Here is a 27,377-nt window from a genome sequence, read left to right as displayed (position 1 = left end):
AGATCATTTCCACCCGTCACACGAAGCAATGGAAGCCAAGAAAAAACAAACATGCGAAATGAATCTGCAATGACCATCACTGCAATAAGGATAAAAAACTAAAATGAAATATGTATGAAAAAAATATAACAAATTAAAGAGCTGATCAAAAAGGGTTTGGAATTCATAGTACATACAAGCCATAGTTGATAGGAAGGAATAATATTTCTAAGCTTCAAAGAAAAATGCTAAAACAAAAAAAGACATTACTATCATACAGACTCCAAAAAAAACGATAAAAGGTATAAAACAACCAGAAAAGAAAAAATAGCCGAAACAAGCAGTACACTAAAAAATGAAGAATAACTGAACTTGACTGTTACATCTTACCCCAAGAAAGGTGGGTCGAGAAACTGAGAAATGTAAACCAAAGCCAAAGTCAAAACCAGACATCTGTAAAATCACTCCCCGCTATCAAAACGCTACTCAAAGAAATGTAGAAAGAAGAAAAGGCAAAGATTCAGAAACCACAGAATCTAAAGCACAAGCATTAAAACACGCATGTAGGATTGTTTTTTGAGAATATCCACAAACTCAGATAATGGAGTGTCTGATGTGCTGTCTTTTACAGTATATCGTCACGTCAATTAATTATGTTATTTCAGGAGATATACTCTGTAGTAACAGACAAAAACATAGCACCCATAGAAAACAAAACTAACAGAATTTTATATATATTTATTTTAAAAAATAATAGAAGAAATAGGTGATCATGAAATATTAAAGTACACAGAATCATAACACTGAAGAGCTTGTTTAAAAGTGGAATGATTTCAGTAGAATGAAGAATAAAGGGCCTGAATTGATACCACGGTCACTTTTGTTACCAAGTCACAGCAGAATAGTAGGTTTGGTCAATTTAGTGCCTTGTGATAAAATAAACCAATCAACTCAATGTTCAAAACAGATTTGTCCCTATTGGCATTTGAGCAAAATAACATTAAATAAGAGAAACTTAATGGTACAACAGCACATATACTAGATATCAGAAACCTGAATATGGAAGCCTTGAACTTTCAAGTCTCCTGACAATAAACAGATAGACGGTCTTTGAAAGCCTCCTTTCCCTATGTGTCCAATGTGCATTTATTCTGATTAGACACACATCCTCTTATATGTCCAGCACACATGCTATATATTTTTTTTCGTTCTACAGTGTTCTACAAAGTCTGTACTGTTTCTGCTACAACAGAGTCTCAATTGCCAATAAAAAAATGAGAAATAAGCAAGAAAGAACAGGTCACTGTTGGCAGGAGTTCATGCCTCTCTGAGAGCCAACAGGTCACAAGCATCATCGACACTCAGTTACTGGTGCAGTCCCCTGGGAGAGCCCTGAATACTCAACATTTGCGCTTGTATTCAAGACAGCACAGGCCGAGTCACAATGTTCCTGTTAGGGTTTTTGTGGAAAGTGAGTGTGCTATTCTGGAATTTTCTGAGAGTTTAAATAAGGAAAATGTTCTAACAGGAATGCTTCTCAAGATGTAGCAGAGTGGCACTGGAGTTAGCTGTACTGTACCACAGCTCCAGAGTACCAGCTGTTAATGCCATCCTAGTCAGTGTGTATGTGGAGTATGTACATTCTGTCACTTTTTGTATACACCCCAAAGACAGGCATGTTAGCCAAATTGGTGACTCTAAATTGGCCTGGCATGAGTAAGTGTGCCCCCCCATTAACTAGCATCCAATCCCAAGATCATTCCTCCTGATGCTCTATGTTGATCTGATAGCCTCAACTCCTGTGATCCTAAATTTGGAAAATGAAGAAATAAGTGATTTTTCTCTAAGACTATTACCCATAATAGTAAAGTTCCTATCCTACAGGAGACAGCTGTGGCCAAGCAACAGACTCCATTCATTCTTGCAAGATGAAAGGGTTACATAAAACCAAAAACTGAACATGGGTTTGGATTATATTAAGAATTACCTTGAAACAGCGTCTCGTTGTTCGCCTCTTCCACCAAAACAAAAATGTCAGCCCAGTACTAGTTTTTATCACTCACTCTTCACTTTACAAGTAGCAAAGCAAACTGGTAGCAGTTTAAGTCTTTATTTAAAAGCCAATAATCAACTTGGTAATTCAAAGGTGTACCATTAGGAACAGGTTGCTGATAATTGCAACACAGGGTAAGACCATAATGAACGAAATAAAAGTAAAACGAAACAATTAAGTAGTCAGGTGAAATTGTACAGATGGAACTCTTGACTGCTTCTAAAATGTCAAATACATTGACCCACAAATGAAGAACTGATGGGTGTGACCTGTATGTGACACAGCATGATCAGTAGCTCCGTTACTGAGTGTTAATTACTTATTCTCTCCTATATTATAACACTGTATTTTGTAAGACATAGTGTCCTATATATACACATTTTACTTTTACTTAATTTCACAGATTTTTGTCTCTTTACCTCTCTGCTCCACATTCCATATCACTCACTCCTAGCAACACAGGAAATGCTTTAAATGGATTTTGCATCCTCCAGGCAGTGCCTTGCTGTAGTCTCTGGTTGGCAACGGGTTTAGGGGTTTTCAATCACTCAGCTTTAATTACTGTGGTGGCCAACACTAATTAAAGTGATTGCTTTTAAAGAAAGGAAAGAAGGAAAAAAAAAAATAATAAAAAAACTTGTGTGGGTTCTTATTCCCCTGAGGCTAAGCTGTCTCACTATAAAAATACACAACTGTGTACAAGCCCACATGGAAACACAATTATTTACAGTTTACACAGATACTCATAAGAAAAATTAATTCTTGCACATATATTATTGTTAGCCTCCATGTAGGCATAGGTCAGTAGGATTTGTAAAAGGTAGGATTCAAATGGTGTTATAAGAGTTGGCCAGTAGGGGGAGCTCCTGGGCAGACTAAAATTGAATTAATTACTTCCTTTTGAGTTTTGTCTAGTCCAAAAAGTATAAAATGATACCACCTATACATGGGATTAAATGGCAGGGAGGATTCACATTAGTGTCCTCTAACTTTCCAGTACATTTTCAAACCGCCATTGCAAGTGCATACTAGTAGGTGTCTAACATCACTAAACTGCAATTCTTCACACAAGTCTTCTTATATCAGAATAGAAAAGGCAGGCTGGAGATTCAGATAGGCCCTGGCCATAATTTAGCATCTGATCAAATAGAAACTTAGACACATTTAACTATTTTCAGATGTTTCTGCTTCAAAGTAGTGATGGGCATGTTGGTTAATTTTACTGGTTCAATGCTTTTGAATGATCTGTTTCACTGAATCGACTCTAATGATTCATTTACATAGGATTAGAGGCTCGTGCATATAGAATGTGTCTTAACAAAATCACAGAAATGTCCAAGAACTTCGCCAAACTCCACAAAACAACAATGGGAAAGGGGGAACTAAACAAGTTCTGAATACAGTGGATTATAACACAATGGTGTTTTAATTGTCCCAGAGGGCTAAGGAAGCATCTGCCAATTAAGTTGGACCAATTCTTGTGGCCAAAGTGAGCTGAGCTGTGAGGCAGCTCTGCTAACCACTGCACTACCGTGCTTCAAACAGTGCATTACTTTTGCATTACAAACAACAAAAGACACAGGTGGAACAACAACGACGGACAAAATACAAGAAATGGCCACAAACTAGCAGGAAGTTAAAAAGCATAGCTATCACTGCGCTCGCAGAGTTCCAATCTTGGGGCATACATTAGCTGTGAGACACAGCAGTGGCACAGGACTGGCTCGTTCCATTGTTTGAAGTCATGGCTTCCAGGTGCTGCTGGATCATCATCTTTGTTTCTGACCTTTGTGCAGATGTTTGCACTTTTTTCTTCCATGAAGAAGATAGAAACATTTTGTAAACTGTATTAATTCTTTCACTTTTGTTATTATTTCACAGGGTCACATGTGTTTTCCATCTCAGGGATGAAGAGGGCTCCTTTAAGGCTTGTTTTAGATCATTTATATGCAAATTAGCCATGTGCCACCACAGGGATCAGTGTTATCTCTGGTGGCAGTACTCATAATATTCTCATTATAGTCAGTTAACGTATTTATTAAACAAAAATACTACAAGCTTTTTACCTTTTTGTATCAAATGCATGCGGGGTAGAAAGCTAGCACACTACACTTTCATTTTAAACACACAAACACTAGTCTCTGTTTACACCTTTCATCTACACTATCCCTGTATTTTCAAGCTCCTGATAACGCAGACATTTGAAATGCTCTTCAGAGCTGCATACTTTTGAAAACACATCCTCAGTGATGTAATGTGGATGGATGAAAACACAGATTTGCAAACTCACAGAATCTGATCATGCTCCGATTTGTTTGTGCTTATGAGTTAGCCTTTCCTTGGTTGGATTCCGCTTATTACAGCGTCTCACTCCCCTAAGAAACATATTCCAACATACTGTAGCAGACACAGAGGAATTGTTTTCCAATGTGCTTGTGTGGTGCTTACTTGCATACATCTATGTGGCGTTTTGTACTGTACAGCTTCAATGATGCATGCATTGTAAAAGATCAAATGATATACCAATCGCTACCGTTTCGTAATAAATCTTGTATCCGGTGGTGTAACCCCAATTCCGCATGCCTAGAGTAGGCAAACATCCAAGTTTTGCCTGTTATCGGTTATTTTCAGTGTGGACAGAGATACTTTCATAAACAATGTAAAAATGTTGGTATGGATGGAGATAGTTGTTCGCTTAATAATACCATTTTTAAATGAAAACATAGTTGTGAGGATGTAGCCATAGACTCATCGAGATTAGTTCTTCTCTAGCCCACTACGCTGTTGGACCAGGCTCTAGCCCACCTACTGGATTAAGCAGGTTTGATGATGGATGGACAAAACTGTTTTGTTTAAGAACAGCTAACAGTTACAAGAGCATAAACAATTGTATAGTGGAAATGATCATTTAATTTTCCCCAATAACACACCTTTTAATAAAACCCCACTGGATACACAATAGTGTATTTATTAACTGGAAACTTGCGAGTATAAAATCTTAAAACTCTCAGGTTTACCCCTGTTCTAATGTAAGCAAAGCATCAAGAATGATTTTTATTCATTCTGGTTATCTGGCTGACAAAACTGAAATGGAGAACAGAAGTATGTGCAACTATAAAAGCTAACCATTAATTGTGCAAAGAGAGGAACACCTTTGTTAGCCGTAAAACAGCAGCTTTTTATTTAATGAACTTGTAAATAAAGTCCATTCCAATTCCCCACTCTTTTCTGGAGAGCTGACAGCTCCTCAAGTCTGAGCCCTGATTCAGTTGCTAGAAGGCAGATTTAAGGACTAGTTCATGGGTTATCATTAGCATTTATCAGGAGCTGGTCTCTAGCCATACCAGGAGCTGTCATAAAGGTTATAGGGTAAACAGCAACAAGGAGATTAATGATGACGGGATGAACTGAGAGGATGATAACCAAAGGGGTTTACAATGATTTGATCAAGCTGTCTTCAAAAGCTCTTCTGTAATCCCAATGCCGTAAGGTAGGATTTTACGATAAGGCTGCACACCAAGGGGCAATCCATGTGAAATAGCATAAGGGGTATCTGTAAAGATGGCTCTTCTATCACAAAATGTTACGAAATAGCACAACTAAATATGACAGATTTACACCGTTCAATCTTTTTAGTTTTTCTAGCCTGGAAGGTCCACATATCACCAACAGTGTTCTGTGGAGAGAACACCTCTTTTAGTATGGCATACACTTCCAAATGTAATTTTCATTTGTGGTGGTAAAAAATAAATTAAAAACAGTGGCAGTGCTGTCTCAAAGGTGCAGGCTCTCAATCTCAAATCCCAGGCCAATCACTGTTTTAACACTTGCATGAGATTTTCTCCATTTTCTACCAACACCCCAAAGATATGGCCATTCGGGTACCTGAAAATTCTAAAGCGGCAGGTTGAGTGAATGTGGCACCGTGGTCTGCCCACCCATCCTCAGGCTGGTGCCAGGTTTGTCCCTAATGTTTTTGTTCACAGAGCACATTTTTAGCCGTCAAACATTTTTATTTATTTTTTTGTAAGTATTGAGTAATGGAACTAAGTTACTTTTAAAAGTAATGAAACTTTACCCAATACTGGTCATAGCAGCGGTCAGGGTATAATAAACCCCAGGTGTTCCCTGCAAGTGGGAGAGCAAAGCCACAAAACTGACTTCGGGTTCGGAAGGTATGAGCAGCTAGAAAAAAGCTTGGTGTCAAAAACATCACCAGACCAAGCTGTGTGTATCTAGCTCAAGTTCAGCTACCATCGCTTCATACAGTATTAAGCTTGGTTTAATAAAGCACTTTGCCCAAGCCCTATCAAAAGATGGAGTCTGTTTCATGTATTTGTGCCATAGCTTTCTAGGTTTGTCTGAGACTACATTGAAAAAGGTCATTTTTGCAGGACTTTATGTTAAAGAACTGATTTCCGATACAGAATCTGATCAATGACCAACAGTAAGAGGCTTGGGTGTATATAATCTAAGTTTTTGGTAACAACAAAGATCCAAATTAGAAAGAAATTGTGAACAATTGATTCGTTGAGTTTAAGGAATTGGGTTGCAAGATAAGCCACAAAGTTTACATGTTGGGTTTGCATTTGCAAATTTTTTTTTTTTTTTTATTACCCGAAAATATTGGAGTAGTGAGTGAAGAGCAGGGTGAAAGATTCCAACAGGATTATCGAAGACATGGAAAGAAGGTACCAGGAACACTGGAATGTCAGTCAGATGGTGAAATGCTGCAGGATACTTCATAGGGACGCATCAGAAAATGTGGACAAATCACAGGCCACCAAACAAAGAGACTAAGAAGTGTCAAAAACAAGAAACTTTATATGTACTTCAATGAATACGGTTTGTTGTTTTCTTTACATACCTGTTTAAAATATTAGGCTTACTAAATACTTTCATGTTAAATTGATTAAGGAAAATATTGTGAACATGAATAAATAATGTAGTTTGTTACAAGTAATTAATTTTCTTTTCAATCTCATGACATTTAAGTACATTAAGTGATTAAATGTGACATGTAGGAAACACTCTCAATCATATACAGTATACTGTTTGTGTCCATGAATGCACATAAATATATTTATTCGGGATTAAAACAATTTTTGAGTCGAATTTTTTTGGACCTGTGTTTCTTAAATTCTTAATATATTTTTTCTATTGTTAAATTTGGTTAAGTCAATGAGAAAGAATCCATCTCATAGACTCAGTATACAGTTGACTTTATGCAAACAGAGGGCAGATTGAATAACCGAGATGTTAAGTTTTAAGCTGCCTAAAGGGATGATTGCATGATTAAAAATATAAACTACTACTACAATGAGACATAGAATACATATACAGATTTCAGAAATAATACCTAGTGATTCTATAGTGCCCCCTAGCCTTAAAATAATAGTACAACAGGCAGATATGCAAAAAACAATTTCCCTTTCCTTCAGATATCACTTGTATGGGTTAAACACCAGCAGCAAAGTAACAGTAAAATTGTGGCAATTGAGGGAAAACAGAAAATCCCTTTTCCATTAAGATTTATGAATGTAGGTAAGCCTGCCTTCAAGAAAGGAAACACAGACGAACATTTACTGCATTGTACTTCTGATTTTTTTGGGGGTGGTTTAAAACAGAGGCTCTATTTGCTTTGACAATTCGTTGATATGCACGATCAAGTCAGAATTTGCCTACGAGATGTAACCTTTTTACATACAGTGTATGCACAGCTTTTTCCCCTGAATTCTGTCATGAGCTCCGATTCCTGCACTTCCCTCATGAAAACAGTAGCAATTGCCTGATGATTGATGTGCACAGCTGGACTTGCAGTCTGTATGTTCAATTGTTATGCGATCTATCACTCTCACTTTGTAAAATGCTGGGAGGAAGCTTTTTCTTTTTTTATGAAAGCACTGTATAAATGATTACCCCTATCATTATTAATAATATCAACATCAGGTAACCGTCTCCAGTAACTGACTGAAACTGCAGTTGCATGCAAGCTGTACATTTTAGATGGTGCAATGATTAAACAATCATGGTATGCATATTTGCTTCAAGACAGACATGGTGCAATTCAACAAACTGTATTTTTAAGACCGTTTTTATCAACACTTTGCCCGTCTTTCTTTACTTAAATATGTGCTTGGAGTTTACATAAACAGCATTCTGGTTAACTCTTGGTAAATGCACAGTAAAGCATTTATGTAAATTATTTCATTCCTTAGTAGGGAATGACTTTTCATTTAAATTGTTCAAACAAATCCTTCAAATTCTGTTTATGGAATTATACTTAATTCAAGCCCATAATTACTGTGTACACATGCATGTCCCACCACTACTTCAGTAAACATAATAGCGGCAGAGCAATATTTCAAGTTTAATAAAGCTACCAACCACTACACAAATCTTTGTCTTTTAACCATATCATTTGGAACTCCTTGTCAGCTGAAAGTATTATTTTTCTTTTCATTGAAAAACTTGGCTAACACATACTGTAGTAATACCTAAAAACAAAAATGCTATGTGAAAAATTATTTTTGTAACATACCTTGTAACATTAACAATGTGACATTATTTTTTTAATCATACCACATTAACAATGCTGTTTGTTCATTTTATAGTTTCATCTGAAGGTATGAACTTCATAGGCAGGCAGATAGATACGAAATGCACTAGATAGATAGATAGACAGACAGACAGACAGACAGCACAGCCAAAGTTGAAATAGGATCGATGTGAAGATCTGCAGGTAGAGTTAGAGAGTATTAAAGGGAATAAACAGATTTCATTTTGTCTTGATGTATAAAGCTTTTGCTGACAACCTTCTGCTGCATACCCAAAACGAGAATCACCTGCAGTAATGTTCTCACAATTAAAACTCAGAGAAGAAAGAACAAAAAAGTACATAGACCGACAGAAAAGGAAACCATAGTTTGTACTTGCAGTTCTGAAGTGTTAAATGTGGCACAGAAAGAGCTGAAGCATTTGATGACATTATAGGGCGCTGTTTGAAGTTCAACACAGTATTCTCTAGTGGGGTTTCTTGGCCACTTTTTTGGGTTAAGAAAAATCTTTGCAGAAAAGAATTTGGAAATGATTTAATGCAGCTCTTTGTAGATCTAATGGAAATATATAACAGGATACTGTTGAGGGGTTCTTTAAAATGTTCCATCAATGGGCACAATGTTTCAGAATTGAACACACATGGCACAAGACATAATGGGAAAAAACTTTTGTCATGAATATAACACAAAAGGGAATATAAAAATTGTTAAATGAGATAACTTGTGTTATTTCTTTCTAGTGTTTAATCCTTGCTACTTTGTGTTATGTCTTGCAGCACACAGTACAGTATATCTTGTCCAAGCAAATTAATTATGAAGTTTCTCTCTATCAGGTACGCTCTTCCTCTAGAGTGGCAAAATGCTAAATGGTCTGCCATTGCCTTAACTTATTTTCAACCATTTGAAGCCAGAATACTTCTATATGTACAAAATGTTCTTTCCAGCTGTGCTCAGACAATTTTTGAATGAAATGATACTAAAATATTTGAATTAAGGTGATAAATATAAAGTCAGTCTTGGCTATTACTGGCTCAATTGTGAAGTTATTTAAGATAAACATGATAACAATAAAATTCAACACAACACATGTCAACACATTAAAACAAGCTTTCTTATAAGACAGCAGGTAAATTGAAAGTAGGACGCATTGGGATATCACCCTCTGCCACTGAAACGATCAGTCAGAATAAGGAAAAAAGGCAAGAATCACAATTACAGGACTGATGAAAATTCAACAGGCTGTTTTCACAGAAAGTTTCTATCTTTTTTTTTTAACAAAAATTTCAAAATGGATGGATGAATGGAAGCCCAAATTGCCAAATACCCTTTGATCGTAGATCCAGTCTTTAGTCATACGTATGGCCAACTACTCAGTTAACACGATCTAACATTAACTAAGCTCTCTGTGAAATTTATACCAACAGCATGACCAGCAAAACAGAATCCATAACTTTCAGCAGACAAGTGACTTAACAGTATTTCTCTTTATGAAGTATGCTGAAACTTTCACAAATGGCCCCATAATGAGACCTATTATCATTATAAACTAATTTTATCTCATTTCTGATTGGTAGGGTTTCTTCCTCTAATGATTTTCCTTAAAAGGAGTTTTTCCTTGGATTAAAGCGGATTATCATGTGTCCCACTACACCATACACTGTATACGCAGTCTCGTCTGTACAACAAACACTTATTTTTCCATCATTAAATGTTTTCCTTAAATAATCATTTTAATACTTGACAACAAATGACTAGACTTTGCTCATTTTCATAATCCACTTTCATAGAAATTATACCAAAAAGGATCAAGAGATAAGTGAAGGTAAGCAGTAAAGCACTGTTCCAACTGACTTATAACTGTGCCTGGTTTAAACTGAAAACAACAGAAAATTAAAATCGATGGACATAAAGTATTTCACAAAGACTATAATATCAATGATCAGTAAATCAAATAAAGGCTGATTAAGTTATCCAGAATTGCCATGGTGAAATTAAAATGTCCCTATTTCAGCATATAAAGGAAATATTTTCAAATTAGATCCTGCCTCATTCCTTTTATACTTGCTAGACTGATGAATGTTGCTCACAATGAAGAGATGCCAGACATTCTTAATGCATGAACTACAATTACACTGTAATGAATTTAGCAACCTAACACAAACAGTACAGTACATAGTGCAAGAACTTCCTATATGATTTGATATCAAATGACCACCTGGTGGTAGCTGTTCAATCTAACCTTCTGCCAAAATATACCATAAATGTAAGGACACTTTTTTAGTCCACCTTGAACATGTTGCAACTGTATATCAGGCAGTGGGGTGAGGCTGACACAGTGTGACCCTGAGTAAGTCACTTACATCTCCAGACTGTGCTCCATTAGAAAAGCAAAAGAAACATAACCAGGGCATCATAAATGTTGTAAACCACCTTGGACAACAGCAGTGTCAGTCAAACAATAATAATTTAATATCAAAGTGTTTGTGGACACTCATTCTAAGAGCAGAATGTCCAGTCTCAAGTAAGTAAACACCCTAGCAAACTGAATTTTGTGGCCAGCACTGTATAATTGAATGAGACGATATTAATTAATCACTGCTGGTAAATGAATTGTAATTTTAATAAGAAATACTGCAGACATAATAAGTGGGGGGTAAACCACCAAACTGTGTCCAAATGTGGAATCTGTCAGGGGAATCTTGATGTGTCTTACATTATTGTAATTCAAACTGGGTTAGCCCTGGTTGCCTGCCATGGTTCATCTCTCACCTTGGATTAAAACCCAGCACTCATGTTCTGAGACCCCCTAGAGAAGGAACGCATAAACCCCTTTGTTGAGTGAGCTGAAAATCTTGTGTAAGTTTTGCAGATGGCATCATTATCACAATCCCCAGCACCATTACAAGCTTTCATGTCAACCACTGTTTAATTACACTATAATGGAAGCCAAAAAGACATTTTACTTTCTAAAGGATGGCTCCCCTAGTCGATCTCCTGCCATCAACATAGGGTATGACCTTTTTTAAGAATGGCCACAAAAACTAAACAAATGAATACAATGTACTGGAGACAATTGGATCATGTTAATGCTGACCTTAAGAGAAGAACTACGCATCGCGCAAAAGCACACAAGCTCCTCATGTTGTGTATGACTTGTACTTTGCACAGCGTCAGCTGCAACTGATGACTCCAAAGTTGTACATGCTTTTATTCAATCATACATAACAGTATGTACTGCATCTTGGAATGTCAGCCGACTCCAAAGGTTTTAACCCTTCGGCTGTCCATTCCCATAATTCCTCAGCTTCCAATCTCTTTGTACATTTGTCTTTTTAATGCTATCAGTAACAAGTTTTTATAACAATCCACACAAGTCACTAAGGGTACTGCACTAGCAACAACACATACAATTGGTTTACTTGCACTGAAAACCTTGAACTGGGCTCCAAATATAGAAACTGGTTTTGTTTTAGGACATAATATCCTTAACTTATTGCATTATATATAAACAGCCCATGTTTATCAGTAAGGAAAATTAAAACAATATTTCTCTGTGCACAAAGAACTAAAATATTATTTTAAAGCTCCCAACTATATGTTTAGCAGGGGATAATTGGCTGCCGTTTGTGACAGCAATTCTGTCACTGCCAGTGGCAAAGGAGGTCACCCTGTTATTTTAATGAAGGAGTAAAGCCTCAATTAGTAAAATAACAGTTTATTATACAGGAGTGGACTCCAGCTCCCATTCTATTACAATATATGAATATGGATTAGCACAGGTACTGTTATTTTTGTGCTGTGTGCTTGAAATCTAGAGAGGCCCCCAAAAACTCAATGCATACTGAATAGGTTAACGTTGTAATTGTCAGGTACATAAAACATATTCGGCACTTAATGTGACTACTGCTGTTTCGTGACAAATTATATTTAAAGCCTTCAAAAAGCCCAGCTGGTAATCAGTGTTCTAAAGAAACATGCTGTAATATTCCTGGAGATAAAAGAGCATAATGAGTAAGGGGCTAAAGTTCCATACTTTGATCTCGTATCTTTTTGTTAGATATTAAATGTATTTGTTTTGGAATACGCATATTATGCCTTGAGTAAAAATGAAAAAGAACATGCTTCTCATGAGATGCGCACAGCTCTTTACCATTTATTTACACCAAACTAAGAAAGCACCTCTCCATTAATTGCATGCTCTCTAAATATTTCTGGTTCGAGAGCCATGCTAAATTGTTTAATAACAACATCTACAATTCTGCTGTATCTGGTAAATCTGGCAACAATTAAACCTCTTTTTAAAAATTGGTATGCTGTAGTATTAATTTAGATAAGGGGAATAAAAAAAACAATAGTATAATAATGACTACCATAAAAAAGCCACTAATTGCTTTTAAGTATACTCAGAAAACATAATTACCTAACCATACACCCTTAAAAGACACATGCCTAATTAATTATTGCTTTAATTTATATGAAATATCTCATGTATTTTGTAAACTACATATCATACTTTACAGCAGTATACAGAAAGCTAAAGTGTACTTTACATACAGACAAACACAAACACACAGGCACTGGACAAACAGTAATAATGTCATCACGGGAGCAGCCCCTGCTTAAATCAACACCTGACCAGAGGTACGGATATAAATAAAACATAATTGTACATTAGAACTCAGTAAGGGGTGTCCAGTGAACAGTGGAGGAACACCACATTGAAATGACAGTTAGAACAGAGTCGCTGATCTGCTAAGGTAAACTCCCTATACTGTGTGTGTTTATAACAAGGTTGGATTTGTTTATATATTTTTTTCTTTCAGAAATTGGAGAAAATGCGATTACTTGTTCACTGCTTTAATTTCAGGTGGCAGTTTTTCAAAACTTAGTAAAGGTATAATAGGTATCACGACATGAGCAGTGCTCTTCCACAGAAAAGAATCTACAGCATGTGGGGCTGAAATTTGTAAAGGAGCATCATTTTTAGTGAGGATATTTGGAAAAAAAATAAGTTACATGGAAACCTGATCTATGTCCAATCGACACAATATTTGCTTGTATGTATTACATATCTAACATTGGTTGTAGGAACGACAGAAAATACCCAGCAGTGCATAAACATTTCCAACCCTGAGCTGGTTATGTACATGAACATAATGAGGAAGAAGGAAAAAAAAACAAAAAACTAAAAGACTAAACTCTGCTTTATTGTATGAAACAGTAACAAGTGTTAATATAATGACTTTAGATCATTTCATGCCACATGCATTTATTCCAAGATCAGATATTTAGTATCATTACATAATACACAAAAATATAGAATTTAGAAAATACACAAACATACTAACACACACACACAATATATATATATATATATATATATACACACATACACACATACATATATACACATACATATATATATATATATATATATATATATATATATATATATATATATATATATATATATATATAATGACAGAAGAAAATAACTTGACGTAGTTACAACAGACAGAGGTTAACTACGTTATGCAAACCAATCTTCATTGATAAATAAGCAATAAAAAGGAAAAAAAAAGCAAATAATGCATACTTACAATGGGCAGAGTGCAAGGTGGCAGTGTACAATGTATCTATTATTCTTGTGTAATTAAATCAGATTTCTAATCCATAATATATTCCTACAAAGACAACATCTGTTCATTGTTTTGTATTCTGTGCTTGCTCACATTGAACCCTTAATCAACAGAAATAAGGGTTTTGGGAAAATAAACTCCCTATTTAATAGCTTTTGTGCTTTGAAATTGCTCCATCTTTTACAGTACACAGTTCTCAAAAATAGGCTGTTGGCTAAAATTTTAAAGTAAGCTGAAAATAGTTTAAAAATGACTTATGATGATTGAGAATTACTCTTTTGTCCATATTTAAAATTTTAATGCTAAGGTCAAAACAATCAACATGTTTTATAAGCTTTGAATTAAACAATACGTTGGATTGCAGTTGTAAAAAACTACTCCTATGGAGTATAAACCTTTGAATATTATACTTTTCCACTTAATTAATTAATTACACTTCCCCATCCATATGTCCAGGAAAGATAGACACATCCACAACCTTTAATTTTTCTTTATAGTCCCACGAATAAAAGAAAAAATGAAAGAAAAAATTCTGTAAGTGGCACATGGGCAAGCAAAAGGGAAGACAAAATGGTCAAGAAGTTTAGTATTCATCTGAACTACCTCCATTAGTATTTTACCAACCTACTTCTGCCCACCCTGCTGTCATTCGGTAAATTATTTTTATAATGAAAATATACATCGGGAAAACAAAAAAATCCAGGGTAGAGGAGCCAGTTTTCAGTGCCTATCTTTATCTTCTTGAAAGCTGTTTTTAAATTATTTTGCACAAAGACATTTTTGGCTCATTTTCAGTCAATAAAAATCATTTATATAAACACCAACACACCTCTACATCCCACATGCAAAATGTTGCATTGTTTTTTCTACAGATTAAAAATTGTTTTAATCAAATAGTTCATTGTGCAATCCACAGTGTAAAATGTACATTTTGTAGAATGGCAGGTGCATCACACTGCTGGCATTCAATTTTCATCCCCATTCTCTAGCACTTTGCAAATACTTAAGACTTCACTCCTGCTCCCCTTAGCAATGTTCTGCATTTGGGAACACATTTTCTTCAAAGCGCACTTAAGTTAAACTTAATCTACTTACAAGCTCTCTCAGTGTGAAGGGTGGCAATACAATAATGACAACACTGCAACATTATGGCATGCACGGCTGAGAAAAACCACAGTGAAACGGAAAGTCAGATTCTGTTCACTAACTGAGGCAAATATTGAGCAGGAATGGTAATTTGGCATTACTGCTGGATTTAGAAAAGCAGCAGCCAACAGAACAGAATGTTCCAGCACTAAGACACACACTTTTGTCACAAGCTTAAGTATTTGTTTACAAGTCACATGTACTGTATATATGTGCGTCTTTCTATAAAGAAACAAACAATGCATGATACTATATAGTTTGAATGGTAAAAAGTAGTTGCACACTGCATACTCTATATTACATTAAGTGTGGCTATATACATACGACATACATATATAAATATAACGAACACAGACAAGCATATACTTTTAAATAGTGTACACACACAGTTAATATGTATAAAGGTATAATGTACACAGATTCATATACCAGACACACACATAATAAGCAAGGCACTATGTAGTGTAAAAAAAACATTTATATAAATATAATCCGTATAGTGAATGATTTTAGACATATATTTTTGTTACATGCAGATAGATAGATAGATAGATAGATAGATAGATAGATAGATAGATAGATAGATAGATAGATAGATAGATAAACTATCACTGGAATATCCATTTATTTCAGTTCTATTTCAAATTATATAGTCAAAGCCCTGTAATTCTCTAGTCTGATGTAATTGCTTTTGCTTTTATCTTTATATCACAGTTGTTTAATTAAATGAATTTGCAATAGTCTGGCAATGTTTTTTTTTTCATTACTATAGTTGTTAATGTGTTAGGTACATTTTGGATTTTTTTGTAAGGCAAAGAGCAGGACGTTGTACAACACAGTTTTTGAATGCACTTAAGTAAGCAAGGTTTCCTGTTTTCTGGACAGCATCTCAGCTCAGGTAAAAATGGACAGTTCCAATGCTTTTAAATGCTAACCACTCTGAGGAACTTTCATTTTAGAAGTTTAAACATTTAGCTTAAATGGGTAAGACGGATCAATTTAAGAAGCAAACTTAATTTTCAAGTTTAAAAATGCAAAACAAAAATAATCTGTTTATTTAGTTTTGAAGGATAACTGGGGCATATAGACTAATGAAATCCTGAACAACTGGAAATAGCATGTTGCCAAGTTATGTTTTCATTATTTTTTTCTATAATCAAAGAAGATACTGACCCTAATGGCCACATAGTACACTTCTACTGTCTGTATAGTGTTCAAAGAGAAAGGAAGAGGAAAAACAATACTAAGCAAGAAATCAAAAAACAGAATAAGACAGCCAGAGAAGAAAACGTAAGTGAGCAAGTCTGAAGGTTATAAAATCTATGGCTGAACTAGTTGTTCATTCATTCAACTCTGCCTCTCAGAAGTCATTTATCTGTAGACTTGGACAGTGAGACAAAAAGAAGAAGAAGAAAAAGAAGAAGAAGAAATGGAAAAGAAAAAAGAAACAGAGGAGTTGACCCTAAGCTGAGAGAGGACTGCCACAGGAACACAATACAAGCACGTGCCACTGCACAACACAACAGAAAGGGACCCCGCTGGAAGCAGGCGACCTTACCTCCGGAAGGTAGAGGAATGCCGGAGGACATTGAAGGGAGTGAGGCAGCATCCCGGAGCTGGAGAGCAGGAGGCAGCCCGAGTTGGCCATGGAACACAGCATGTGGTAGCGGGATGTTTTGCGCATCAAGCAGGGAGATCCTCTCTCTCACACTCTCTCTCTCTCTCCCACTCTCTCTCCCTCTTGCTCTCTCTCTCTCTCTCTCTCCCTCTCCCTCTCTCTCTCTCTCTCTCTTGTCACTCTGCTTCTAAATTCTACACTGGCTGCCTTGTGTCTCTTCTTTATTTAATTGTGCTTCTTTTCTAAAATGTTATTTCTTTACTCTAAAAAAAAAAAGACATAAAAACAGCCTGACTACAAATGCATGTGCCCTCAGCTCACACCGGCTGTATAATCAATGCTCCAGTATTTACTTTAGTGACAATATAAGCCAATATAGGCGTAGAAGGCTAGGGGGAGGTTCTCAGTAAATTTGGGGGGGCTGGAGGGGGAGGAGGTCTCCTGGGCATTCACACATCAAACAGCACACTGTATAAAATGAAGAGAATTCCTAATGACATTACAACATCTGATCCACATCCTTAACCCATTAAAAGCCATGCACAGACTTAATGCCGAGTGATGCTGCGTGCTGGCAGCAATCTGTTCATACATGCAAAACTCTACTTCTTATGTTCAAGACAGAAAATAATAAAAACGCACAGTAGCAGTAATACAGGTCTGTATCTACACAGTCACTAAACATTCACGGGCCATTAGAAAATAATACCTATCACTTACTAAGAGGTTATAATTTAAAAAGAAATTTTATAAGCTGTATCCATGTGTAGTTTTAGTGTAAATCAAGATAATTTTGGTAGTCAAACTAGAACACAAAGCACCACAAAATTAAAAAGTGTTTGTAAAAGTCTTTGAAGCTGCACAAAAGTCACAAAAAATAATGAATGAAAGGAGGTCCTATTTGCATTAATGGATCCGGAAGTTTTACTGAAATGCTGAAAACAGGCAGTAGTTAAGTCTTTGTGAGAAGTTCTTAGGAATCATGAAAATTACATATAATAAAGACGCAGGAAAACAAAGTAGTCTGAAACATGACTGGAGCACAGCAATATCTGTCTATTAAATAATTATTAAACTATGGCCAACTGACAACAAAAAGTCTGTTTTGACAGAATTAGGATTTAAAACCGACGGGAAAATAAAAGCAATGAATGGGGACATATTCCAAATAGACAAGCACAAATTCTTCCACAACACACAAAATTATTAATGCTCAAAACTCGTTTATTCATCTATGCATACGCACAAACTGTATATACAGTGTATACGTGTACATATATCTTTTAATCCATAACTCAGAAAAATTAGTGGAAAAAATAATAAAAGACAAAATTTACATGGAAAGGAAGGAAATCTAAATAAATCTAACTAAATGCATATTTGTGTGTGTGTTTATAAATGTAAAGGGCTAATAAACTCTGTTAAATCAATTTTACATTAGAATTTGGAATATTGTATATAAAAAGATGAACAAAAAGATGTTTGTTTTTACTATTATATTTGAAAGTGCACAATTTTGCTAATAGAAATTATTGAGTGATCACTGACAACTAAATGCATTTGATAATGGATGAATGGCATTAAGATAGATTTAGACCAGCTATCTGACTTTATCTTTTACATTTAAGACCAAATATGACACCTTGTAGGAATGTATTTTGAAACAATATACCTTAGTGTGAAATTAAATAATTGTGTATATGTATGATGTGTCGATATACTGTATCTAAAATGTCAAGGGGCAAAAAAAGAGCAACAGCAGCACACACCGTATGCAAACAATAAACACACCTTAGCAGTCTGTGTATTTACCCATCTTGGTCTTTGCTTTTCTAGTACGCTATATACTGTATGCTTATTTGGCAATCTACTAAAAGGCACTCCAAAAAGGGGGGCTTGGGTGGGTGTGAAATCTGAAAACATGTTTCACTCAAGCAAAATTCGATAATAGCTATTTTGTGCTAGGAAATGCTTTTGACTGTTTACTCTTCTGTTTTCATCAGATATGACCAAGCAGTGATGGAAAAGGGTGCTGCTTTGGAGATGGCAACTCATTTACTAACAGTGGATTATCATAGATGGAGTATTATAGATCTATGTATGATTTTATTTTTTATTTTGCCTTTTCAGTCATATGAAATATGAACACATTCATTCAGCCAGTAGTTTAGTGAGGGTGACCTGAAATAGCTTTGCTTATTGTACCTCTCATTGCAATTTAAATTTTAATGAAAACTGGATACTTTGCAGCAATGAAACATGTTCCCAAAAATGTTATTTTTACAGCTGTCTGTATTATTACCATTCTTTTTCTCTTGCCTCTCCATTCTTTTTTGGACTTATAATCAAAGCTTTCCATTACCATACTTTTACAGCATTTTTTTTCGAAAACAAAACAATCACAAATTTCTTATAGACATCACACACGTCTTCATCTTCTTATCCTCCGCTGTTTGCACCCTTGAAGTCTACAACACTACAACAGAAATAGAGGCATTAGGATTTCCACTGTATTTTCTTGGCTCGATTTTCATTGCTGCAGCAGCAGCAGCACTCTCTTGCTTCCATTTTAACCAGGCTGACGTGAACTTTGTGAAATTATGACTTAGCTGAATGTGCTTTTATACTCAGCCTGAGGGGAATGGAGTGACAGAACACGACACCGATATTTCAACAAGGTGTTCTCTGGCGGCTGCAGAAAGTGGAAACATGCTTCTCAGATCATGGTGTCGATTAGCAGGGAAGCCACTCCAGCCTAACTGCCGTTTAAAAAGAGAATCCCTGGCAGTTTCAGATCTGCCAAGTCAATGACTACTCTTTATCCTACTGAGGAGTATTTGAAATGAGAAGAGGCTTAAATTTTGATCTATTTTTACACATCATTCTGCTTATTCAATCTCCAATTCTTACTATTGGGTAGGGTCAAAAGAAACTACAAATCCAGTCACAGTTATAGAAATATAAAATATGTAACAAGTGAAACAGCCAGAAGCTACTACTTCGGACATCAATTTAGAGAAAAATGCCAAAATCCATTTTGCCCATCTATAACACAAGTACAAAAACAGGGGACAATGGAGCTAAATAGAGACCGGCAAACCATTTGTCTAGTCACTTAAAGCTGTTCTATTTGGATCTATCTTACTGGATGTATGTCCAATGCTTCTTTGCAACAGTCATTACCATAAATAAACAACATTCCTAGGGTCACTATGTTGCCAGGGTATTGACCAATTTTGAATGTGTTTAGAACACAAGACATCATCGATTTTCATCTGTTGGGCTACTTGTCAAAATAAGACTGAATATTTTTGGGGATATCTTTAAAATTAACCACCAAAAAATAAATAAGCCCAGGACATATAACATACATCACAGTCCTTTACCTGCCACTTCCCTCAGTTATCCACTTTTCAGTAAGTTTGACTTGACATGGCTTCTCCTTTGTACTATGTCACCATGCCAGCAACAATGTGCTACAATAATTTCACTATTTTGGGCTAGCAGAACTAGCTGGCTACAGTAGTCCATTAACTTTAGATATAAACCCAAATAGCATATTTATAATGTGTTACTCAAACATGAGGCATGCCATATTAAATATGCCGTTTCCATTAAATTACATCAAAAATTTATCATTGAAACAGTGCCGCCATGTGGTGGCAGAGGATAGCACACACTGATCAATGCCACATGTTGATGCACATTTCAATTAAATAAATAAAAAAGGACCCCATTACACAATTGCTTCCTCCAAATTCCTGGGGTACCACACATAATAAAGACCACTTATCCACCAGCATTCAGGCATTTATTTATATTCATTCTGTGATGGACCAAAATGGTGACCAACTTATCAGCAGTATTTAAATGAAAACGGAAAAACAAATTATTACAAAAAAAGCATACATGCATGAGGCAGATGTACATTTTTCATAAGTCTGGAGTAAAGCAAAATACCAAGAGCAGAACTCCATGAGGGCTTATCATTTAACTCATAGTAGCTTTACAGTCTGTATATATATTTTTGGAAATTATATTTCTTTAACTGTAGGTACCCTTCTAACCTGCAGCCCACTTCCCAGGCTGTCTAGGTAACAATTTCTGCAAAACCTTGAGGTTGCTTACCTGACCACAGCCCATACGAAATGGCCTCTCCTTCCATCTCTGACACTAACTCAACACTGAATTGCAGGGACTTGCATTTGGAAACTCAGCTTCCTTCTTAATTGCAGGTGTCAATCATTCTAAGTGATCTGCCTTTGTAATTTCTTCGTAAAGCACAACACATTTTTTATTTTGTCACACACATGCGTAAAACATTTATAACACCTGAGATCACAAAGGCATTTATAAAACTGATAGGAATGAAATGGAAGTTAGTAGTTTACTGAGACTTGACGGTCTGCGTGCTCAAGCTTAAATTGACTTTATGTCCCACATCCCTTTGCAGGGATTTTTGTAATTTCTACGCTAGGATTTTTTTCTTATTGGGTCAAAATGAGTCATTATAATAGTTAATTGTCCAGTGCATAACGTTGCATTATTAATACTTGTTTTATTATTTTTTGTCTTTAACTTTTATGTATACTGACCTGAGTTTTTAGTCAAATGTATAGCCTCCCCTCCCCCCCAGATACAGAAAACTCCAGCTTCTTAGTGTTTTGCCACTCATTAATTAATTTTAAAAACTGAAACTGAAAGAGGGCTGCCCCCATTGTTTTGTTCTTCTCATAGCCACACCAACTAGTAAACAGGGTCTTTCAGGAGAAGTGCTCATTTTCTCATGAAAACTGAAAGCAAAACTTAATTGACTTTGTGGTGCTGTTCAATGGAGATTGGTGATGATGTTTTTGTAGACTTAGCAGGAGTGCAAAATGGTCGAGTTTCAGGTAATGTATGCAGATGTAGGACCCCTGGTTTATGTATAACAGTTGTGGAAAATAGTGTTATGGAGTAAATCAAGTGCAAACAGACATGAAAAACAGGATCTTAAGAAGATTAAATGCTACTGAGCCCAGCAAACATTATATTATATACATATACATATATATATATATATACACATACATACATACATACATACATACATATATATATATATACACATACATATATATATATATATATACATACACATATATACATACACATACACATATTATATATATATATATATATATATATATATATATATATATATATATATATATATATATATATATATATATATATATATATATATATATATATATATATTATATACACACACACACACACACACATATATATACAGACACATATATACAGTATACACATAGAGAGAGAGAGAAAGAAAGAGCGAGCAAGCACAGTGGCGTAGAGGTAGCACTGCTGCCTCGCAGTAAGGAGACTGGGGATCGCATCCCAAGTCTTCCCAGTGTGGAGTTTGAATTTTCTCCTTGTGTCTGTGTGGGTTTCCTTCACACTCAAAATATATGCAGATAAGGAGGACTGGCAAATATATATTGTCCCTTGTGTGTGGTTGGGGTTGATGTGTGTGTGCAATAGACTGGCCCCAAGTCTTGGGTTTACTTCTGCCTTGTGCCCTATTCTAGCTGGGAAAGGATCCAGCATACTGGTTAAAAAATGACCAACTGACTGACATATAGATATGCATTTAGCACATTTGGACATGGAGTTTGCAAAGTTTCTCTGACGGATATGCATGTTAGGTTAACTGCGAAATCTAAATTTTCATAGCGTAATTGTGCATGTACAATTTGTCCCCTCATTCTGCTGTTCAACTAGGACCTAGTAAAAGAATTACTGAGTTTAAAAAATAAATAATAAGCAACTTATGTTCAGTAATATATACATATACAGTTAGGTCCATAAATATTTGGACAGAGACAACTTTTTTCTAATTTTGGTTCTGTACATTACCACAATGAATTTTAAATGAAACAACTCCGATGCAGTTGAAGTGCAGACTTTCAGCTTTAATTCCGTGGGGTGAACAAAACGATTGCATTAAAATCTGAGGCAACTAAAGCATTTTTTGAACACAATCCCTTCATTTCAGGGGCTCAAAAGTAATTGGACAATTGACTCAAAGGCTATTTCATGGGCAGGTGTGGGCAAGTCCGTCGTTATGTCCTTATCAATTAAGCAGATAAAAGGCCTGGTGCTTGCATGTGGAAGATTTTGCTGTGAACAGACAACATGCGGTCAAAGGAGCTCTCCATGCCGGTGAAAGAAGCCATCCTTAAGCTGCGAAAACAGAAAAAAAACATCCAAGAAATTGCTACAATATTATGAGGGGCAAAATCTACAGTTTGGTACATCCTGAGAAAGAAAGCAAGCACTGGTGAACTCAGCAACACAAAAACACCTGGACGTCCACGAAAGACAACAGTGGTGGATGATCGCAAAATCATTTCCATGGTGAAGAGAAACTCCTTCACAACAGCCAACCAAGTGAACAACACTCTCCAGGGGGTAGGCGGGCGTATCGATATCCAAGTCTACCAGAAAGAGAAGACTGCATGAAAGTAAATACAGAGGGTGCACTGCAAGGTGCAAGCCACTCATAAGCCTCAAGAATAGAAAGGCGAGATTGGACTTTGCTAAAAAACATCTAAAAAAGCCAGCACAGTTCTGGAAAAACATTCTTTGGACAGATGAAACCAAGATCAACCTCTACTAGAATGATGGCAAGTATGGAGAAGGCGTGGAACAGCTCATTATCCAAAGCATAGCACATCATCTGTAAAACACGGTGGAGGGAGGCAGTGTGATGGCTTGGGCGTGCATGGCTGCCAGTGGCACTGGGACACTCGTGTTTATTGATGATGTGACACAGGACAGAATCAGCCGAATGAATTCTGAGGTGTTCAGAGACATACTGTCTGCTCAAATCCAGCTAAATACAGTCAAATTGATTGGGCAGCGTTTCATGATCCAGATGGACAATGACCCAAAACATACAGCCAAAGCAACCCAGGAGTTTATTAAAGCAAAGAAGTGGAAAATTCTTGAATGGCCAAGTCAGTCACCTGATCTTAACCCAATTGAGCAGGCATTTCACTTGTTGAAGACTAAACTTCAGACAGAAAGGCCCACAAACAAACAGCAACTGAAAGCTGCTGCAGTAAAGGCCTGGCAGAGCATTAAAAAGGAGGAAATCCAACATCTGGTGATGTCCAGGAGTTCAAGACTTCAGGCTGTCATTGCCAGCAAAGGGTTTTCAACCAAGTATTGGAAATGAACATTTGATTTCCAGTTATTTAATTTGTCCAATTACTTTTGAGCCCCTGAAATGAAGGGATTGTGTTAAAAAAATGCTTTAGTTGCCTCCCATTTTTATGCAATCGTTTTGTTCACCCCACTGGATTAAAGCTGAAAGTCCGCACTTCAACTGCATCTGAGTTGTTTCATTTAAAATTCATTGTGGTAATGTACAGAACCAAAATTAGAAAAAAGTTGTCTCTGTCCAAATATTTATGGACCTCAGTTTATATATATATATATATATATATATATATATATATATATTTATACACACATATATATATATATATATATATATATACATACATACACACACACGTATGTATATGTATGTATATATAATATATAAAAATAAGGGGATGCAAAAGTGTGTATATTTGTGATACTGAAATTTACATTGTGTATAAAGTGTTTAACATGATGTACAAACGTTTGGGCACACAAAAAGTATTTATTACTCTGAAAATTTTGTTACTTTAGTATTCGCTATAATGGGATTTGACCTGTACATCTATGTGTATATAGAATGGCAGTTCAACCCTGCTGGGGCCTGTGGCCCTGCCCTCTATCGTCCCGTGGGAGATAATGTCCTGGATAAGCTCTCTTCCCCGTTCCTTCCATTATCCAGGCATCAGTCACTATAATATATAGTGACAGACGGCCAGGACCATTGCCTTTCTGAGGAGAGGACATGTCAACAGCATTACCTTCCCCGGGACATGAGAGGGCAGCTTCCCTGGTTTGCATCAGGGCCACGGCGACAGGGGGTGCCTGGACAGCTCCAGAGCCTTGGTCTGCAGCACTTCTGCCACACCCAGAAGTGCTGCCAGAAGAGCATCGGAGTTCCTATGCAGAACTTCCGTCACGCCCGGAAGTGCTGCCGGAAGATGATCAGGGAGCACCTGGAGCACTTCCGGGTGCAATATAAAAGAGGCCGCCTCACTCCAATCAGGGAGCCGGAGTTGGGAGGCAGAGGACAGAGCTTGTGAGAGAGGAGTGGAGGCAGCAGTAAAAGAGAAGAAAGAAAGGAAAAAGACAGAGTATTGTGGAAGGAAATAGGAAGAAAATAAACATATGGTTATATATATATATATATATATAATACAAAATAAATATATACATTATTACAACATCAAATAATTTAATTTCCATACTTGTCTTCATTATAATGCATATATGTTATGTCCTGGGTATTATAATATTTAGAAAGAGAGTGACACTATTACACTATCTACTGTACATTCAAAAATGCTGCTGATCAACACAGGGTGTAACAGCAGGTCCAGGTTCATTGTATAACTTACAGAACTACCAAAATACAGTACCTCAACTATGTATTGTAAAGCTGCCCAAAGGAACACATCATGACTCTCAGAGAGCATTTTAAAATAGAAGCTGTCTCATACAATGCATTTCAGCATTCACTTGGTTTACTTTGTTATTTGTTCATCAGGACAACTCCCCTTACTCCACCAAAAGACAACTTTTATCCAAGTGTCTCTCACAGCAATTGGCATACTGGAGCCTTGCAGCAGGTACACTGCACATCAATCTTCAACAGGACCTGAAATACACATCCAGCTATACACCTGCACCAGTTATGTACTTTTAAAAGCTTGGTGCACTAGCAGGTCATGTGACAAGCTCAGAGCTACACTGTGAGCCAGCAGTGGGATTTCACTATGTAGGCTTATGGGTGGTGATGTTGCTGCTGCCTCAGAAGGATACACGGTCTATCCCAAGGGTCTTGTGAAAACAGTATGAATAACATTAGGAATAATCATTTGCAGCAAAGTTCATTTTGAAGTAAAGTGATTAAAAATATAGGTTCAAGGTTTTTATTTAATCATGTTAACACACGAAACCATGACATTTACCTTACCACAGAACTAGTGTAGTGTCCCTTACAATTTTTTCCTATATTGCAGTTTTGTTTTGGCATGTAAGGCATGCTGGAAACTAAAAAAAGAGCCTTAAGTGAGACAAAGAGTGGCACCAAAGACTGCTGCGAAATATCAAGTTCAAAAGCTGTAAACTTGTTCTCCCCTGCTTCAGTACTGTTTTGTTTGATTACAAAGATGCAGATAATTACAAAACTGAATGTTGCAAAGAGATTATATTATTCGTCTCCTTAACATATTTAAAATTCCAAAGTAAATCAAAATGTTGATTGAATTGTATGCAATTTAAACAGTACTGCTTAATAACTAATGAACTTGGCTGGAAACCAAAGTCCTTTGATGGCTCCCTAAGTGAATGCCAGTCAAATAAGCAGTCTGAAATTGTATAGCAAAAGGGTATCTTTCTAAAAAGGGTGCCATACCACACTGTGGTGCACCAGTCTCTTGGGGGCACAAAAAAATAACATTAAAGGCAGTGTGTGTGTGTGTTGCATTAAAATGTTAATCTGGATTTATAAATAGATAGAACTTCATTTGTCCCCAAATACATAAATACTGTAATAGCATAAAGACAAAAACAAATAAACTGGCACAGGTAGTGACGTAGCTGCTGAGTTGGTGAATTCAAAAATTAAACTGTAAATTGATTTTCATGCTAAATGATATCTAACAAGAGATTTAATTGGGCCTTCCACTAAGCACTATTTTTTTTAGTGATGCATCAAAACTTTATTCATCAGAAAAATTAGATTAAACTTTGATGAAGTGATCATCCTAAAGAAATGCAGAACAGAATCACTGTGGGTTAGATGCTCTTATACAAGCACTGGTGTACCATAACTGCTCTGATGACCACCAGTAAGAAAGCCAGTGTCTTCCCCGTCTCCTGCTCTACCTACATTCCTTAACTAGGATTGATTTGTCTGGATTAAGGCCTTTATTGAAGCACAGACAATGACGGCATGTTAAGGGATGTACTCTTTAATTAGGCACCTGTTTCACCACGGAGATCCCAAATGTACATGTTTTAATAGCTGCTTTATAAAGGTAGCAATAAGGACGGATTACAACCCTCCCCCCATTGGCCATCAACCCCCATGGATGAATAAATTGCACTTTTTCTGCATTGTGATTAATTTGCGTATAGTCTTACAAAAATTAAACCGCTAATGGTTTCTAAGTGTTAAGTGTTGTACTTGAAACAGAAACTGA

At 36.2% G+C, this 27,377-nt stretch overlaps 1 protein-coding gene across 9 annotated transcripts in view; it reads right to left on the bottom strand.

Annotated features, from left to right (window-relative positions):
- Positions 1–27,377, bottom strand: part of rbfox3a (RNA binding fox-1 homolog 3a) — a 1,290,878-nt gene that overhangs the window by 322,820 nt on the left and 940,681 nt on the right. The window contains exon 1 of one of the 9 annotated variants that reach the window (XM_051936515.1): positions 16,933–17,287. The exons of 5 other annotated variants lie outside the window; for them this stretch is intronic. In XM_051936515.1, the coding sequence (XP_051792475.1) occupies positions 16,933–17,058 (126 nt within the window). In that variant the 5' untranslated portion in view covers positions 17,059–17,287. Of the gene's footprint in view, positions 1–16,932; positions 17,288–27,377 lie in introns of those variants that run through there. 3 more of the 9 variants (XM_051936512.1, XM_051936513.1, XM_051936514.1) reach the window with 3 other exon arrangements.

This window comes from Erpetoichthys calabaricus, chromosome 14 (genome assembly GCF_900747795.2).
Source record: "Erpetoichthys calabaricus chromosome 14, fErpCal1.3, whole genome shotgun sequence".
NCBI lineage: Eukaryota > Metazoa > Chordata > Cladistia > Polypteriformes > Polypteridae > Erpetoichthys > Erpetoichthys calabaricus.
Note: the sequence above shows the minus strand (reverse complement) of the source record. Positions and strands in the feature narration are given on the sequence as shown.